The 16,723-nt window shown below is 44.0% G+C and overlaps 1 protein-coding gene across 1 annotated transcript; it reads left to right on the top strand.

Annotated features, from left to right (window-relative positions):
- Window positions 1-996: 996 nt before the first annotated feature.
- LOC309393756 (vomeronasal type-2 receptor 26-like) lies at window positions 997-14,945 on the top strand (the record flags this gene model as incomplete). Its single annotated transcript, XM_081956251.1, has 3 exons — window positions 997-1,080; window positions 12,937-13,063; window positions 14,035-14,945. The coding sequence occupies 3 exons, from the start codon at window positions 997-999 to the stop codon at window positions 14,943-14,945; spliced, it is 1,122 nt and encodes a 373-aa protein (XP_081812377.1).
- Between the last annotated feature and the right edge of the window lie 1,778 nt (window positions 14,946-16,723).

Here is a 16,723-nt window from a genome sequence, read left to right as displayed (position 1 = left end):
GTCCACATTCTGGCACACATTTAACTATCACTTCTGCACAGTGACGTGCGGTGAGGTTTATGGCTCGTGAGGCATTGACACAGTGGTGGGTTTCAAATTTTTTTAGAGCCTCTTCTGTAGGCGTGGCCTGCTTTGTGGGAGTGGCTTGCTGGCCATGTGACTGGGTGGGAGTGGCTTACCGGCCGTGTGACTGGGTGGGGTGGAAAATGTGGTGAAACTCACTTAACAACACTCTTGCTTAGCAACCAAAATTTTGGGCTTCTTTCTTTCTTTTTTTCCTTCCTTCCTTTCTTTCTTTTTCTTTCCTTCCTTCCTTCTTTCATTCTTGTGTCTCTCTCCTTAACTTATTTTCTTTCTTTTCCTTCCTTCCTTCTTTCTTATATCTCTCTCTCCAACTTTCTTTCTTTCTTATTCTTTCATTCTCTCTCTCTCTCTCACACACACACACACATACCATTTCCCTTATGTCTGCTAGACTGCCACTGACTGCTCTCAAAGAGAAGGAAGGGCTCCTGCCTTGGGAAGGGGTTGGACTAGATTATCTCCATGTTCCCTTATATGCTCCTAGGTCTACTCTACTCTACTCTACACACATATGTTCTGCTCTGTGCCATTTGTAACTGTTTTGCGTTTGTGTTGTTGGGGATGTTGTTAGAAACCACCTTGAGTATTCTGACGAGGTTGGCCAGAGTATAAATAAAAATGAATAATAATAATTATTTACTATTTTATCCTACGAGTTAAAAATATATTTTGGTATTGTTTAAGTGATGAAAATGATGAATAGTTGTAAATAAATGAATAAATTACTTTTTTAAAAGGCAGGTTTCAGTGAAATTCACACACATACTATTTAGGCTCACCACTGAAATTGGGAATGAGAGTCTGTGGCTCTACGTCTCACGATCTTCTTCCCCGCCTCGGTTCTGTGAGCAAGAGGTGCTGCTGCGGCGGCGGCGGGGGAGTCAGGTCGCTGCTTGCCGAGCAGTGCGACCCATGGCTAGCCTAGGAGCAGTAGCCGCCACCGCCATCGCTCGCTACCACTCAGGCTCGTGCCCGGGCACCGGGAAATTATGCAGAGTGGGTGTGGCGACAGTGATGGCAGCCGAGCAGGGGAAACACTTTGCCAAAATGTGTTATCTCACATATCTTATGTAGAGAATAGTAAGCTGCAATAAAGCATGTCTTATATATCTCCCCAGCTATCCATGCTGATGTTTGCTGTGCTTAATAATCCTTCTGTTTTCCCAGTCTAAGGTAGATTTGGTTTTGCTCATTTTGTCCTATGCTCATATAGTTGGGGGTGGAGTTGGAAAAGAACAGCTGTAGTGGCTTCATTTCTACTTGGCTTCTCTGCAATTTCAATGTCATGTTGGGACAGAGAACTGATTAATTAACCCCATGGTCAAAAGTCCCCTTGATACAACTAACTAAGGGGATTGTTTTAACCCTATGAAAACTATGTCTGCTTAGGGATAAATGTTATCTGTCCAGGGTCTAAATGGATGAACAGATTCCTTTTGGAATCCACTCATCCCACTGGCCAATCAAGCCAGTCACATGGACAATAGCTTAGAGTTACATCCAGAGATTGCAGGGGGGAATTTATTTCTCTTCTTCTTCATTCTGTCGGCAATCACCTGGGATCTCCTAATCTGCGATATGAGAACGCTTTTGGAATGCTTTGGTGGGCGCTGAGAGAAGGAAGAATGAAGGAGGCTGCGGGAGACTCATTTGCCTCGGCTAGGCTATCTCGTTTCATGAGGCAGGCGGAAATGACAGCATTGGCAGTGGTGCATTGCTGGGCAGCGAGCAGGGAGGAGGAGGGCACAGCACTGCCACCCTTGCCCTTGGGGCTCTTCTTGTGGGACATGCTGGCTGGTGCTACTTTAGGGCGCTCCGGCCGCCAGCTCCTCCGCGAGCAGCCCTGTTCCACGCGCCATGATCGGTCTTTTTTTTGGGGGGGGGGAGAAATCCCCAGAACCAGGTTGCCCAGCACCCTGAAGAGGTCTGCGCAGGGCTGCAGTGGCTGCAAAGCACGGCATGAGAGGCAGAAGTCCCTGAACCCAGGGGGGCAATGCAGCTCCAGCAGCCCTCACTAAGGTTTCCCTCTTCCTCCGCCCAGCCCTCCTTTGCTTAGGCTTCTTTGTCAAGAAGCGGCTTTTGGGGCTAAGGGGAGAGGAGGGTGTGAAGGTTCTCGACACTCTAGGAAGCCACAAAAGCGGCTGGAAGCCCACACCTCCACCATCAACAATCCGGAATAAGTAGCGCTCTGTAGCTATTACTTACCCTGCTGCTGCTGAGTCACAGGAAGAAGGAGCGCCCTCTACTATGAGGCAGGAGAACTGCTTGTCTCACCTAGTCTGAATTTTTAGGCGTTTTATGATCGCTCAGCACAAGAAACACGTTCCACACATAGTGATCATAAAACGCCTAAAAACTCAGACTAAGTGAGGCATGCAGTTCTCCTGCCTCATAGTAGAGGGCACTTTTTAGAGGCTTTTTTTTAACAGTTAAGTCATCAGCAGCTAGCTCAGCCTCACCTCAGCTGTCACCTGAGAGACTGAGCTGGCTAAAGCCTCACTACAAGCTCTCCCCTGACTAGTTCAATGGTCAATTTATTTTTTCCTTTTATGTTTTTTTCTTTTCATGATGAGAGGTGAGGCTGTGCCTCACTTGCCTCACCTGACTGCACATCACTGCTTCTGCACATTAGAACATTACACAGGCCTTCATATGTTCTTTCCTAGCCTGCACATGACTGCTAGAGCCAGGAGATGTCATGGATTGAGTAAAATGTGGCAAAGCTCACTTAACAACGCTCTTGCTTAGCAACCAAAATGTTGGGCTCAATTGTCATAAATCAAGGACTGTCTCTGCCTTCCTTTGCATGGCAGCCTTGTCCTAGTAAACTCCTTCCCTTTTCTTGCAATTTTCCTCTCTGTTAGAGGCACCAAAATAATCCAGAGGATATCAGGTCTCCTGCTGGAGCAGGAGGTTGGACTAGATGGCTTCCAAGATCCCTTCTGACCCTACTAGAGCAGGGGTTGGACTAGAAAATGACCTCCAAGATCCCTTCCAGCCCTTTCAAACATTGTTGCGCTGTTTGAAAGAGTCTTCTGAAGCCATGGTTTGTGTCCTTCCTTCCTCTCATTTTCTCTCTTTCCCTCCCTCCTTCCATGTTTCTATTTACCCATCCATCCAACTATATCTCATTCACTTCCTCCTCCCTCCCTCTCTTTCTTTCTTTCCCTTCCTTCCATAACTCCCTTTTTCTTTCTCTCGCTCCATTCCTTTCTTTTCCTTTTCTTTCTTTTTCTTTTTCTTTTTCTTTCTTCTCTCGCTTTCTCTCTTTCTCTTCACCTTCCTTTCCTCCTTCCAAAGCTAGGAGATCCACCTAAAACAAAAACTCCTTTGGATGAAACCGCTCATTTTACACACACACACATGCACACAGTCTTCCAACCAGCTCTGTGCGTCACCTCATTGTTTGATTTTAGTGGTGGGCCGGTGGCCGAAGTCCTTTACAAGCGCCCGGCAGCATCGCTCGCATCCCAGGAAAGCCCGGCTGATTAACTTACTGGGACATGCTTTGATCGGTGCCTCTTCTGTGCAGGCAAGCTTCTCTCTCTGTAGCAGGCAGAAAAGGGGGACTTGCAGGGATAAGAGTGTGAGTGTGTGTGTGTGTGTGTGTGTGTGAGAGAGAGAGAGAGAGAGAGAGAGAGAGAGAGTAAGAGCGAAAGTGGGGGGGGAAAGAAATAAGAAAAAGAGTGAGAGTGAGGAATCAGAAGCTTTTCAACCTTGTGGCTGAAACCTTCAGCCTGGGAGGAGGCAGAAATGGGGCGAGGGCCTCTCCCTGTTTCCTCTGGTCTCCCTCCCTCTTCCCCAAGTTTTTCTTTCCTCCCATCCATTCTCTCCCCCACTCCTGAGAGCGAGGCGGCGCTGCTTTGCCTGGGAGTTTTCTGGGCTCTGGAAGGGGCAGCAGGGGGATGGGGGGTTCGGTTCCCCAGAACTTCTTTGGGAGAAGCGTAATTCTGAACTCTGCGTTGGGGTGTGTGTGTGTGGGGTGTCCACTGAGGGGCTTTTAGCCGGAGGCGCCTCTGGCCAGGGGGGAAATTGGAGTGGCTCGGGTGAGCCAGGAGGGATGATTGAAATCTGTTGGCTGAGCTGGTCAATCCCCCCCCCCCCCGCGGTTGGACCTAGCCGAACTTTCCTCCCTCCCTCCGGTCACTGCGGAGCTGCTGCAGCATCTCCCCCAACATGCTGCCCAGTTATGGGCCCAGCGTGATCTACCCTGCAGTATTCGGGGGGGGGGGGGTGTCCTGTGTTTGTGGGTAGAATTTGTTTGCAGAAACGGAAAGGGGTGGGCAGCCTTGGAGGGCCTGTTCAACCTTCCCCTTTTCTTCTCAGCCCAGTAAAACCAGAAATCCCCCCACTCCAAGCAGCAACTGAGACTGTGCAGGGGGGAGGAGGGGGGGCAGGAGAAAAAGATCTGAAAGATCCCAATTCTGCAGCAAGAGGAGTTTCTGCAATGGGGAGGGGCAGGGGGTAGCCCCAGCTTCCAAAGGCCTTTTAGCCATAATTGCCATCAGAGCAGATGTTGGGGAGGGGGTCAAGGAGGAAAGGGGTCCCCTGACTCTCCCTCAGACCCCAAGGAAGGAAGGAAGGAAGGAAGGAAGGAAGGAAGGAAGGAAGGGAGGGAGGGGAGGGGAGGGGAGGGAAAGGAAATGGGAAAGAAGGAACAGATGCAAAATGGAGGGAATGGGAAGTCCCTTTGAGGTGCTTCAACCCCCGGGAGGGAGGGTGCAGGGTGGGCATAACTCCAGCCTCACACACACACACACACACATTGCCCAGTAACCCTAACCTAGGTAACATCATCAGTGCTAGAAGGGAGGGGGGAGGATACAGGACAAAAAGGAGAAAGAGAAGGAGAAAGAGGAGGTGGGGGATAGTGGGATCCTTGCTGCTTTCTGAGCTTGATGATTTTCTTACAGACGTTTCATTACCAAAATAGGTAACATCATCAGTGCTAGAAGGGAGTGTGGTGTGGGGGGGAGGAGGAGAAAGGACAAAAAGGAGAAAGAGGGAGAAAGAGGAGGTGGGGGAAAGTGGGATCCATGGTGCTTTCTGAGCTTGGTGGTTTTCTTACAGACATTTCATTACCAAACTAGGTAGCATCATCAGTGCTAGAAAGAGTGGGATATATTGAGAGGAGGAAGAGGGGTGGGGGGGAGGAGGGAGACGACAGTGGGGTCCTTGGTGTTCCCTGAGCTTGGTGGTTTTCTTGCAGACATTTCATGACCCAGCTAGGTATATCACACCAATGACAATAAAATATCTGCAAGCAAACCATCGAGACCACAGGGCATTTATTTCTTCATTTATTAAATTTATGTGCCTCCTGCCTCGTGATCATCATGATCTCCTCATCAGGACCTTCCACAATGACCAGCCTTAGAATTACATCTCCAAAATCTCAAACTTTATTTATTGTGTATAGAATATTTTTAATGGTTTTATTTTAATTTATTATGTATAGAATATTTTTAATGGTTTTATTTTAATTTATTGTGTGTAGAATATCTTTTTTAAAATTATTTTTAGGGAATTTTTATTTATTTATTGTTTATAGAATGTTTATTACAAGAAATGTCATACCTTTTTGAACTTCCGGTTCCGGCTGCGGTACGCGACGGGCAAGCTTTGCTCGCCCCGCGCACTCCTGCTGGGCTCCCCTTTGACCGGGGGGGCACAGGACGCCTTGGAGGGGCTCCTGCCGAGGGGCGGCATAGCAGGGGATCCCCTGTGTCAGCAGCGGCCGGGGGGCTCCCCGCATCGGCCTAGGCACCAGAAGGCAAGAGGGGAGGCGCCGCGGCATCTTCGCGTTGAGGTAGCCGGATGAAATTCAAGATTCGAAGGACGCAGTTGCAATGCGGTGAGATGGAGATTCCCCCCCATTCCCTTTGATGAGTGAAGGAAAAAAGACTGTCAGCCTTTTAGAAAAGCTTTCAACTTCTGGCTGGGAAGTGTGATTGGAGGGAGGGGGATTTCCCCCCCCCCCCTTGGACAAGCGGCTTTAAACTGTTTTGCTCCTTGCCCCCAGAAGGGGAGGGGGGAGTCCTGGAATGGAATCCCCCTCATAGCAAACAGCAGATTTCCTCTACTGCAATTGCGAAAATGAGGTGATGATCTGTTTTTTTTGAAAACTTTGAAAACTTTTGCCTTCGGATCCCGGAGCTGGCAGGGCAAGATGGCACACTTCCGTTGTCTTCATGTACTTTGAAATTTGACTCCACCCATAGAAATTGCTGGCATTTTGGCTTTGTCTCTGTGACACTCAGAGAAATCTCGTGTTACACTTTACCCTGGACTTGGAACAAAGGATTTTATTGCTTTATTCCCTAGGTCCCTAACTGCCTGGGCTCCCTGCCTCCCGATCTCTCTCAGTTAACCACCTTCCCAGTTGTTTCTCCTCTGTACTGACATCTCCATCTCTGAGCTCTGATTACTACAATGCCCACCACCGGGGAAGCCGGGATTTGCAGGCTCCGCCCCAACATCTTCAACATCCAGCCCCAGCGGACAACAGACACTAACTTCTTTGTTCCAGCCTAAGCCTTCTGAGGTGGACTTTCAACAGATGTTTGAACAACTCTTAAAGGGGCAGGAGGACTTAAAAAACCAATTGAAAGAAATGAACGAGCAGCTCAGAGAGAATAAAGATCGTGTGATCCAAAACTCACAGAGACTGGAACTTTTGGAGGAGGGGATGGCTAAGATGAGGAGGGAGGTGAAGGGTGTCCAGAAAGGAAATCAAGAACTTGAGAACCACCAGATAAAAACGGAATTTGAATGGATGTCTTTTTTCCTTAGATTTCAAAATGTAATTGAGGCTGATGATGAAGATTTGAGGGTTATTATGACAAACTTATTGGCTGAATATATTAAAAAAGACAGACAACAGATGTGGTGGGACATGGACCTGGTGTATAGAGTAAATTCAGCATATGCCAGAACACACAACGTTCCAAGGGTGGTACACATTAAATTTCTCAGAAAGACCACAAGAGACGAGATTCTGAGTGAACAAAGGGGACAAGCATTAAAATACAAGGATAGAGAAATAGCTATTCTGAAACAGATCCCAAAGAAAGTTAGAGATAAAAGAAAAAAATATTTGCATTTAGCGAAGAAATTATACCAGAAAGGGGTGTGGTTTAGATGGCTTTTTCCAGAAGGTATGTTAATATTCTGGGAGGACACGAGAGTTAGAATTAATACAACTACTGAGGCTGAGGCCTTCATGGAAAAAAATAAAGTCCTCCTAGATCAGCGATGTCGAACCTTTTTTGGCTCGTGTGCCACAAGAGGGGGGAGCGCAGGGGGGTCAAGTGTGGGCGTGCCACACCCATAATGCAACACACGCCCCCCCCAGTACGCATGCGCACAAAACACGCAACCCCCCCATTTTTACATGTTTTTTTTTCCCTCCCCATGCTCCAGGGGCTTTATAGGAGCCTGGGGAGGGCGAAAAGAGCCTCCCCCGATGCCCCGGAGGCCCTCCGGAGGCTTCAGGGACTGTCCAGAGGCTTCCCTGAAGCCTTCAGAGTGCTTAAAACCACCCTCCAAGCAAACCGGAAGTGACTTCCGGGTTGCTTGGAGGGTCGTTTTAAGCGCTCGAAGGCATCAGGGAAGCCTCGGACAATCCCTGAAGCCTTCGGAGGGCTTAAAACGACCCTCCGGTTTGCTCGGAGGGTGGTTTTAAGCGTTCTGAAGGCTTCAGGGACGGTCCCTGAAGCCTCCGGGGGGGGCAGGGGAGGCTCTTTTTGCCCTCCCCAGGCTCCTATAAAGCCTCTGGAGCCTGGGGAAGGCGAAAAATAGCTTTTAAAAAGGTGAACTCAGCTGGCTAGCGCGCTCATGCGCGCTGGCCAGCTGACAGGGCAGCGCCTCGCGTGCCCTGACAAATGGCTCCGCGTGCCACTTGTGGCACGCGTGCCATAGGTTCGCCATCACGGTCCTAGATAAACCTGATGACACTACACTGGACATATAGGACACGGGAGGTGCCGGAGCTCTGCCAGGTGGGGAGGAGAAGAGGCAACATTGAGAAAACTCAGATCACAAAAATGAACTTGAAAATCTGTTTGATATAAAATGATTGAAATTATTTTAAGAAAAAAGTTTATATGCTGACAAAATACTAATAAGTAACAACAATCTAATGTATTAATAAATGAAAGTTATGAGAATGGGGGAGAGGGCCATCTCCTGCATAATGTAACTGTCAAAATTTGTACTTCATCCACTACCCCTTTCCTTGTGTGTGTGTGTGTGTGTATGTATGTATGTATGTATGTATGTATGTGTGTATATATATATATATATATATATATATATATATATATATATATATATATATATATATATATATATATATATATATATATATATATATATATATATATATATATATATATATATTTAAAACCAATAAAAATTTTGTTTAAAAAAAAAAGAAATGTTATTCCTTTTTGCAAATGTTTTATTTGTGATGCAATATGTTGCTTTTAAGTGTACAGGTTGGTGCGTGGTTTATGTGTCTCAAGGTGGCTTCTTTTCTATGGGCAGGCCAGGTTGGTGCAAGGCAGCTTTGCCAGATTTTGTGTGTTTCTGTGTGATACCTGGTTGTTTAGGTAATTGTGAGGTGGCTGCTGGTTCTGTGAGCTTCCTGGCACTGTCCTTTATAATTTCCCACAATGCCTTTATGGTTTTGATTCCAGTGGCTTTGTCTTTCCTGTCCTTTGGTTAGGGAAAAAAACTGTTTTCATCTGCAGTCTTTTGGGGGGAAATTGTTGATTTTTGGTGTTTCCTGGCACTGTCATAGTTTGTGTGTGTGTGTGTGTGTGTGTGTGTGTGTGTGTGTGTGTGTAATGTCCCGCAGTTATCTACACATTAATAATGATCAAGTACTAATAATATTTCCTTATACATTTTAGTGACTTTTCCTTACATAATTGGTGTTTTCTTTCATACTTTTAGATTTCTAATTGCTGTTTCTGTTAGCAATTGATAAAACAAATCCCACGTGAAAAAGTATTCGAAGCCTTCTTGATTTTAATTGTCAATTTATTCATTCCTGCACATTCTAATATTTATTCATGTTCATATCTTTGTTTTTCCACTGTTGTGCAAACACAATTCCAGCAGCTGCTAACATGTGTAAAATTAAATATGTATTGTATTCCCTTTGAAATACAAGTAGTAAGTAGTAGCTACTTACCTTCTGTAAGTAGCTCTTTTATTGTTTTGTGTACTTATTTTAATCTTATTTAAGTAGTAAGTGCACAAAATAATAAATTTCCTTTTTTATATCTTCTTTTTGTAGATCACCCGTTGGGGCAAAGAATTCAGTGAAATCATCTTGGCCACTCCCACCCAGTCACATGACTGGCAAGCCACTCCTACCTGGTCACATGGCCAGCAAGCCACTCCCACTCAGTCACATGGCAGGCAAGCCACTCCCACAAAATAGGCCACAGAGTAGGTTCAAAAATTTTTGAAACCCACCACTGGTTCACTTCCTCAGATTCTTATGGCTGCATTTACCTTCTTTCTATGGATATCTCCCTGCTGACTCAGATTCTGTTTCCAGTTAACTACGATTTTGAGATCATTTTCACAAGCATACATATCAAATTTGGTATCCTTCATATGTTTCTTCCAGTCCATCATTAATGTTCTTATATGAGGCTCTATTGTTAGTCAAGTCCTAGAAGATAAAAATCAGATACTTTTCTACTGCTTTTTATTTATGAACCCTTCTCTGTGTGCTAATCATAAATATTGTTTCTGGAAACTTGATATTCCTCTTATAAAATTTTATTTTATTCAAAAAGGTAAAATACAAGTTTTGGAAAATAAAACTATTACAAAGAAAAAACAAAACTAGATAAAACATTAAAAACAGAGAAAGACATGCATATTGTCTCCCCAATTGAATACAATACAGCAATAATAGTTTCTCCCACTTGCAAAATAGGCCCACAATTATAAACTATATATTATTGGACTTGTCAACTATCTGCTGTATATTAAAAACATAGTTTACAGGCAATCCAACAATAAAGTTAAATTTCAAAACTTTAAAATTGTCTGTTATCTGCTATTGTATTTAACTCACAGAAAATTTCTACCACAGACCAACACAATCATTACCTCTGATCCATCCATAATCTGTCCAGGGTTAAACATCTTGGTTTGGTTTTTATAATAAAAATACATTTCCTTAAAATTTTAATTAGAATCCTTCCCAACAACTGCTTTCCATTCCCCAAAGTTATAGGATGTCCTGTAAATGCAAACACAACTCTTAAGACTTGCTTTCCAGTTAAATATGCCAAGTCCATTCCCCAATCGCCCTCAATCTTCTTGAAAGAATCCATTTCATCAGTCATCCATTCTGTCCACTTTGATTCCAGTCCATCCATCCTATCCATCCTATTCAACAATTGTTGCTTGCTTCTGATTATCGCCTTTAAGATGATTTAAAGCCATTGTTATTTTATTAAACTTTTAATATGAAGTTTCAAATAAGGCTTCTAAATTGAAAGACTTTATATTCTTTAAATCACATCAAATTAGCTTACTCTAAGACCCTATTAATTACCGTATTAATGACAACATAGAATAATTGATGACCAAAGGCAAATTTGTATCCATCACTTTTAGGTTTCATAAGAAAGATTAAAAAGGGTTAAACATTATTTGAGTATCATTTTGAAGACAATTTTTATCCACTTAGTTTCATACTATCCACCCCTCAGGTTTCTAATCCAATCCTAAATTATTTCTGAGTCCTTTACTGAAATCCAGTTCTATCACCAGAGTTCCCATAATCTATTTAGGAAGTGTAATGATGTGTGAGAATGATTTTTGGGATGAGGAGAAGAGAGGCTGCCTAGGGAAGGATCAGATAAGAGGGGAGAATCCTGCAGCTGCATAATGGGAGAGAAAGAAATTCAGGATCCTCACTAACTTTTCAGACTTGAGAAAAGAGCTGGTGGGAGATTTGTTCTTTCAGATCTGCAAAAAAAAATTTATGTCGTATTACAATCAAGTAGAATTAGGACATTTAGAGATGTTTTCCATCAGGATGACCAGGAAGAAGATTAGCCTGAAAGATTTCTTCTTGATCAACCCATGCTTTCTGGGAATCTCACTGTTGTTTTCAAAGAGTTTATGGATCATCTTTTTTTTCTCTGTTCATTTTATTTGCCATTTGCTCTAGAACAGCGATGGCGAACCTTTTTTGGCTCGCGTGCCATAAGTGGGGGGAGCGCAGGGGGGTAGTGTGCGGGTGTGCCGTACCCATAATGCCCCCCAGTGTGCATGTGTGACCCCCCCAGTGCGCATGCGCGCACTACAGGCGCGACCCCCCATTTTTACATGCTTTTTCCCCCTCCCCAGGCTCCAGAGGCTTTATAGGAGCCTGGGGAGGATGAAAACAGCCTCCCCCCACCCCCCCAAAAAGCTCTCCGGAGGCTTCAGGGACCTTCAGGACGCTTCCTTGAAGCCTCCGGAGCAGTCAAAATGAACCTCCCAGCAAACCGAAAGTCCGTTCCCAAACTTCTGGTTTGCCTGTAGGGCCGGTTTTTTGTGCTCCTGCGACTTCAGGGAAGCTCATGAAGCCTCCAGGAGGCTCTTTTCGCCCTCCCCAGGCTCCTATAAAGCCTCTGGAGCCTCGGGAGGGCGAAAAATGTCTTTAAAAAAGGGTGAACTCAGCTGGCCATCACGCGCATACGCGCTGGCCAGATGACAGGGCAGTGCCTCACGTGCCCTGACAAATGGCTCCGCATGCCACCTGTGGCACGCGTGCCATAGGTTCGCCATCACTGCTCTAGAATGTTCTCTATAATTGACCAATTGTGTCGATTATGTTTTCTTTATATTTTGTCACTAAATGATTGACAAATTTTTCTCAAACTTTTTCATTCACTTATGAAGATAATGGCAGTATTTGTATCCTATTTAACCATATTTGGAGATTAGACAATTGTAGAAGAAAGATTCAATGTGGGATAAGAAACAAAGTTTTCTGCTTTTCAAATTCCTGGATGTTCCCATTCTAGTTTCATCCCTTTCTGGAGAAGAATGAATTTTGGAATATTTCTGAACTTAAATTGTACTTGGACCAAAATGGAGAGATCAGAGCAGATCTGGCCATTTGGGGCTTCTTGGTTCTCCCCAAGGAGGAAGCCAAGAAAGTGATTCTGGCATATTTTAAAAGACAGAGACTTTTTGTCAAAGAAGATGCTCTTTCACAGCTAAAGTTGCTCAATAAGGTGAGATGAATTTTGGTGTCCTTTCTCTGTTTTCCAAAGCCTGTGGTCCCATTTCAAGTGGGCAAAGCCTAGAGTCTCCAGGTTGGTTGGCATCCCATGCCAGTTGGTGTTATCTGATTGTAGTTCTTCAACAGATGGGAACTAGAATAAGTGGAGGGGCTTTGCCATGTTTTATGGAATCTTTCAAGATCTTAATGGTCAGAGGTTTCTTTCTTCATCACAGTTTTATTCTTTATTGAATAATCCAATAGAATAGAAATTTCCTAAATCTTTTACAATACATTTTATTCTCAATTTTAATATGAATATATCATCATATGTAAATCTTTTTTCAATTCCATCTCCATGACTTTATTAAGTAGAAAAGTCCTTTATTGTAATGTTAAATGCCAAAAGCAAAAGGGAGGAACTAAATGAAGAATCTGCCAGTAATTAGTTATACCTCCTGCATCTTCTTAGTAGTAGTCAGGTATTTCATATTTGCTTACACGAAGACCAGAGGCTATTTGGCTAATGTCAGTGTCTACCTCTATTTTCCATGAATGTTGACTACTAACACATTTTCTTTGGCATTCTTCATTTTTCTGCTCAGTCCCTGCCTCAGTCCAACTGTGCGGAAAATTGTCATCCTGGATTTGTCAAGAGGGCTCAAGAAGGAGAGCCAGTTTGCTGCTATGACTGCATTCCTTGTCCAGAGGGGACCTTCTCCACTCAGGAAGGTGGGTCACACTGAGAAAAATGGGAGGCTTTGTGGAACTGGATCCATCCAGAACATTTTCATGAAAGTGCAAGTTAAAAGACACAAGCTCACCTTTTTAAATTTTCAATGCGCACAATTTCTTATCTAAAAGGAAGTAAATCAAAAAGTCTTTGAAGGAGGGGCTAGGAGGAGATGGGAGGAGGGGGTGGCAGACTGGGCAAGCTTTACTAATAGCAGAGGAAACATCTCTCCTCCTTTCTAGTCTGTATATGTGCTGCTAAGTTCACCTTTCTAGGAAGATCTGAGTTCTTTGAAACTTGATGAATTGTTTTGGGTCCACCTCCTGAAAGACCTTGCAATTCACTGTATATTGGATCCTCCCCTTGAGGATCACTGAAAAGGTGTCACTGGTCCATAATGTGGTGCTGTGGATAGTTATGGGGGCAACTCATTGCACAAATTTTGTGCCAGTCATGTGGATCAATCAATCAATCAGAGTAGAGCTGAAAACGACATTGGAGGTCTTCTAGTGCTATCCCCTGCTCAAGCAGGAGACCTGATACCATTTCAGACAAGTGACTGTCCAGTCTCTTCTTTAAAAAATCCAATGTTGAAGCACCCACAAACTCTGGAGGCCAGCTGTTCCACTGGTTAATTGTTGTCACTGTTAGGAAATTTCTCCTGAATTCCATATAGCTTCCAGATGTTACAAGATACTGTAGGTATCCTCTAAGTCCAGTATATTAATTGCCATGTGGCAGGACTCTAAATATTTGTATAAAAAGATTATATGATTCATTATTAACCTCTAATAATGTAGCTTCCTATGAATTACATTACACATTACACCAGAAATAATTAACACCCTAGGACTTTCCTCAACTTCATATACCTAGCTATTTTTTAAAAAAAAATAATCCTTCTTATGCTATTTTTAATGAAAAATAAAAGGAATGAAATATTAAAGAAAATTGATTTTTGGTTTCTCAGATGCAGAAAAATGCACCAAGTGTCCAGATGACAAATATCCAAATGAGGCCAGAGTCCAATGTATCCCCAAAGTTATAACCTTCCTGTCTTATGAAGAACATCTGGGCATTATTCTGGTCTCTTTTGCCCTGCTCTTGTTCCTAACTACAGTCCTTGTTTTAATTATCTTCATTAAATATGGAGAAACTCCCATTGTCAAAGCCAACAATCGGGATCTCTCCTACATCCTCCTGCTCTCCCTCTTGCTTTGCTTCTTGTCTCCTGCTCTCTTCATTGGTCAACCAAGGAAAGCCACCTGCCTTCTCCGACAAACAGTCTTCAGCATCATCTTCTCAATTGCTGTTTCTTCTCTCCTGGCCAAAACCATCACGGTGGTGCTGGCTTTCCTGGCCACAAAACCAGGAAACCGAGTGAAGAGATGGTTGGGGAAGAGCTTGGCCAACTCCATCATCCTCTCTTGTTCTGCAGTCCAAATTGTCATCTGCTCCATCTGGCTGGGAGTTTCTCCCCCCTTCCCTGACTCTGACCTCCACTCCCAGCCTGGAGAGATCATCCTTCAATGCAACGAAGGGGCCGTTGTCATGTTCTACGTCACCCTCAGCTACATGGGCTTCCTGGCTGCCATCTGCTTCACGGTGGCTTTCCTGGCCAGGAATCTGCCTGGGGCCTTCAACGAAGCCAAGCTTATCACCTTCAGCATGCTGGTCTTCTGCAGTGTCTGGGTGACTTTTGTGCCCACCTACCTGAGCACCAAAGGGAAATACATGGTGGCTGTTCAGGTCTTCTCCATCCTGGCCTCCAGTGCTGGTCTGCTGGGCTGCATCTTCATCCCCAAGTGCTACATTATCCTTCTGAGGCCAGACCTGAACACAAAGGAGCAGCTTACGGCCAGAAGAAATGTAGAAATGTGACACAGAGGAATTTGTGAGCTCCAAACTATTCTCCATACATGAATGGGACAATCATTTTTATTCAATAAATATTTATTTTTTTCAGATAAATAAATGGTTTCTGAAAGATTGTTTCTTTTTATTTAGACAATACCTCTTTCGTGACAATAGTAACAATATGAATATTCATGGTTATATCTTCTATTAGGTATGCATATTGATGAGTATCATTTTGTCCTCCATTCCAGAAATGTATAAATATGAGTGCATCTTTTTGACTGTGAGATTTCCTCCCACTATTTTCTGGAGGGGAATTCCTCCAGTGGACACTGAATAAATAACAACTGCAGTGAACTTTGATTGTTGGGTTTTTTGGGTTCTGCGTTTGATTCCACAGAAACTGGTGTCAGGAGTGGGATTCCCAATCTTAGATCTGCCACCAGGAACAGCAGGTGGGAACTCCTATAGGAAGAGTGTTGTGAGATTGATCCCATATGACCGTTGCCACTGCCCCATAAAGGCCCCATTGAGGAGCTTCTGTGAGGCCACAGTCTGTGTCTGGGAGTCCATTGTGGCTGGGAAGGGTTGAAGAGGGTTTGTGGTCCCTTCCATCCCAATTCACAGCCTCTCTGGCCCTGCTGTGAGCTCAGGTGGCTTTGATGACTAAGGTGGGACTTGAATTCATGATCTCCCACTTTCTAGCTTGGTGCCATATTTTATTTGCACATATCTTTACACTTCCTTAATAATTGTGGGAGTGCTAGTGATATACCTTGACCCAGCAAAGTATTAACTACTTCCTGATAATTAAGTTAATTACTTCAGATAATTTATGCCTCATAGAACTGAGGAGGCATGAACAACCATTAGTCCTTGTTCATCTATTCTTCTATATTGTCATTAATACAGGCAGAATAGTTGAAGAAATAGGATTTTGTGATGCAACATTTGTACCAACTCTTAGACAAAGCTACTTTGATGTTGTTTTAAAAATACCATCCAGCTTTTTGAACAATATCTAAGATTTCCTACCCTGTTTCCCCGAAAATAAGACCTCCCTGGATAATAAGCCCAATCGGACTTTTGAGCGTATGCGCTAAAATAAGCCCTCCCCTAAAAATAAGCCCTCTCCGAAAATACTGCAACCCAGCAGCAGCCCTGAGGTGACCACACTTGCCGCCTCCTGCACCTCAAGAATAATACGACCTCCCTGAAAATAAGGCCAAGTGATTATTTCGGGGGTCAAAAGAAAACAAGGCCCTGTCTTATTTTCAGGGAAACACGGCAATAGAGAGCATAAGTAAAATCCAGTAGAAAAATATATAACTTTTATCAGTAGGACTTAACAAGATCTCCTATCCCATATAATGTGGCGTTTCACGCTGCCAGCGGGCTCCCCATGTCCGGGACAGAGAGAAGACACAGACAAAGCGTTTTCTCGGGATGAGAGAGCCCCAAGCTAGCTCGAGACAGAGTCTTTTATTAGGGATACTTGGGGTGGGTAAGCATAGATCAGAAGGTGTGCATGTGGTACAGGTTGACCATTCATATTATGACAGCAGCTAGCGGATATACATATATGGTTGTCACATTGCAATGCAGCTGAGGTTACATATGTATGCAAGCGTTTTGTTTCCATGTCAGCTTATTTGCCCTGACAGTTTGCGGTTTGGCATTCTCAGTTTCCTATAAACAATAGCAGGTGCAAACATATCTCTATAACGATCTTTTTGCTCAGAATTTGCTTGCACAGGGTCCAACTTATGTGAGTCTTCCTGTACGTGCAGAAGTTTAAGATC

Source organism: Natrix helvetica (assembly GCF_964273705.1).
Source record: "Natrix helvetica genome assembly, chromosome: 5".
Classification (NCBI taxonomy): Eukaryota; Metazoa; Chordata; class Lepidosauria; order Squamata; family Natricidae; genus Natrix; species Natrix helvetica.
This window is presented reverse-complemented; position numbering and strand designations above follow the sequence as displayed.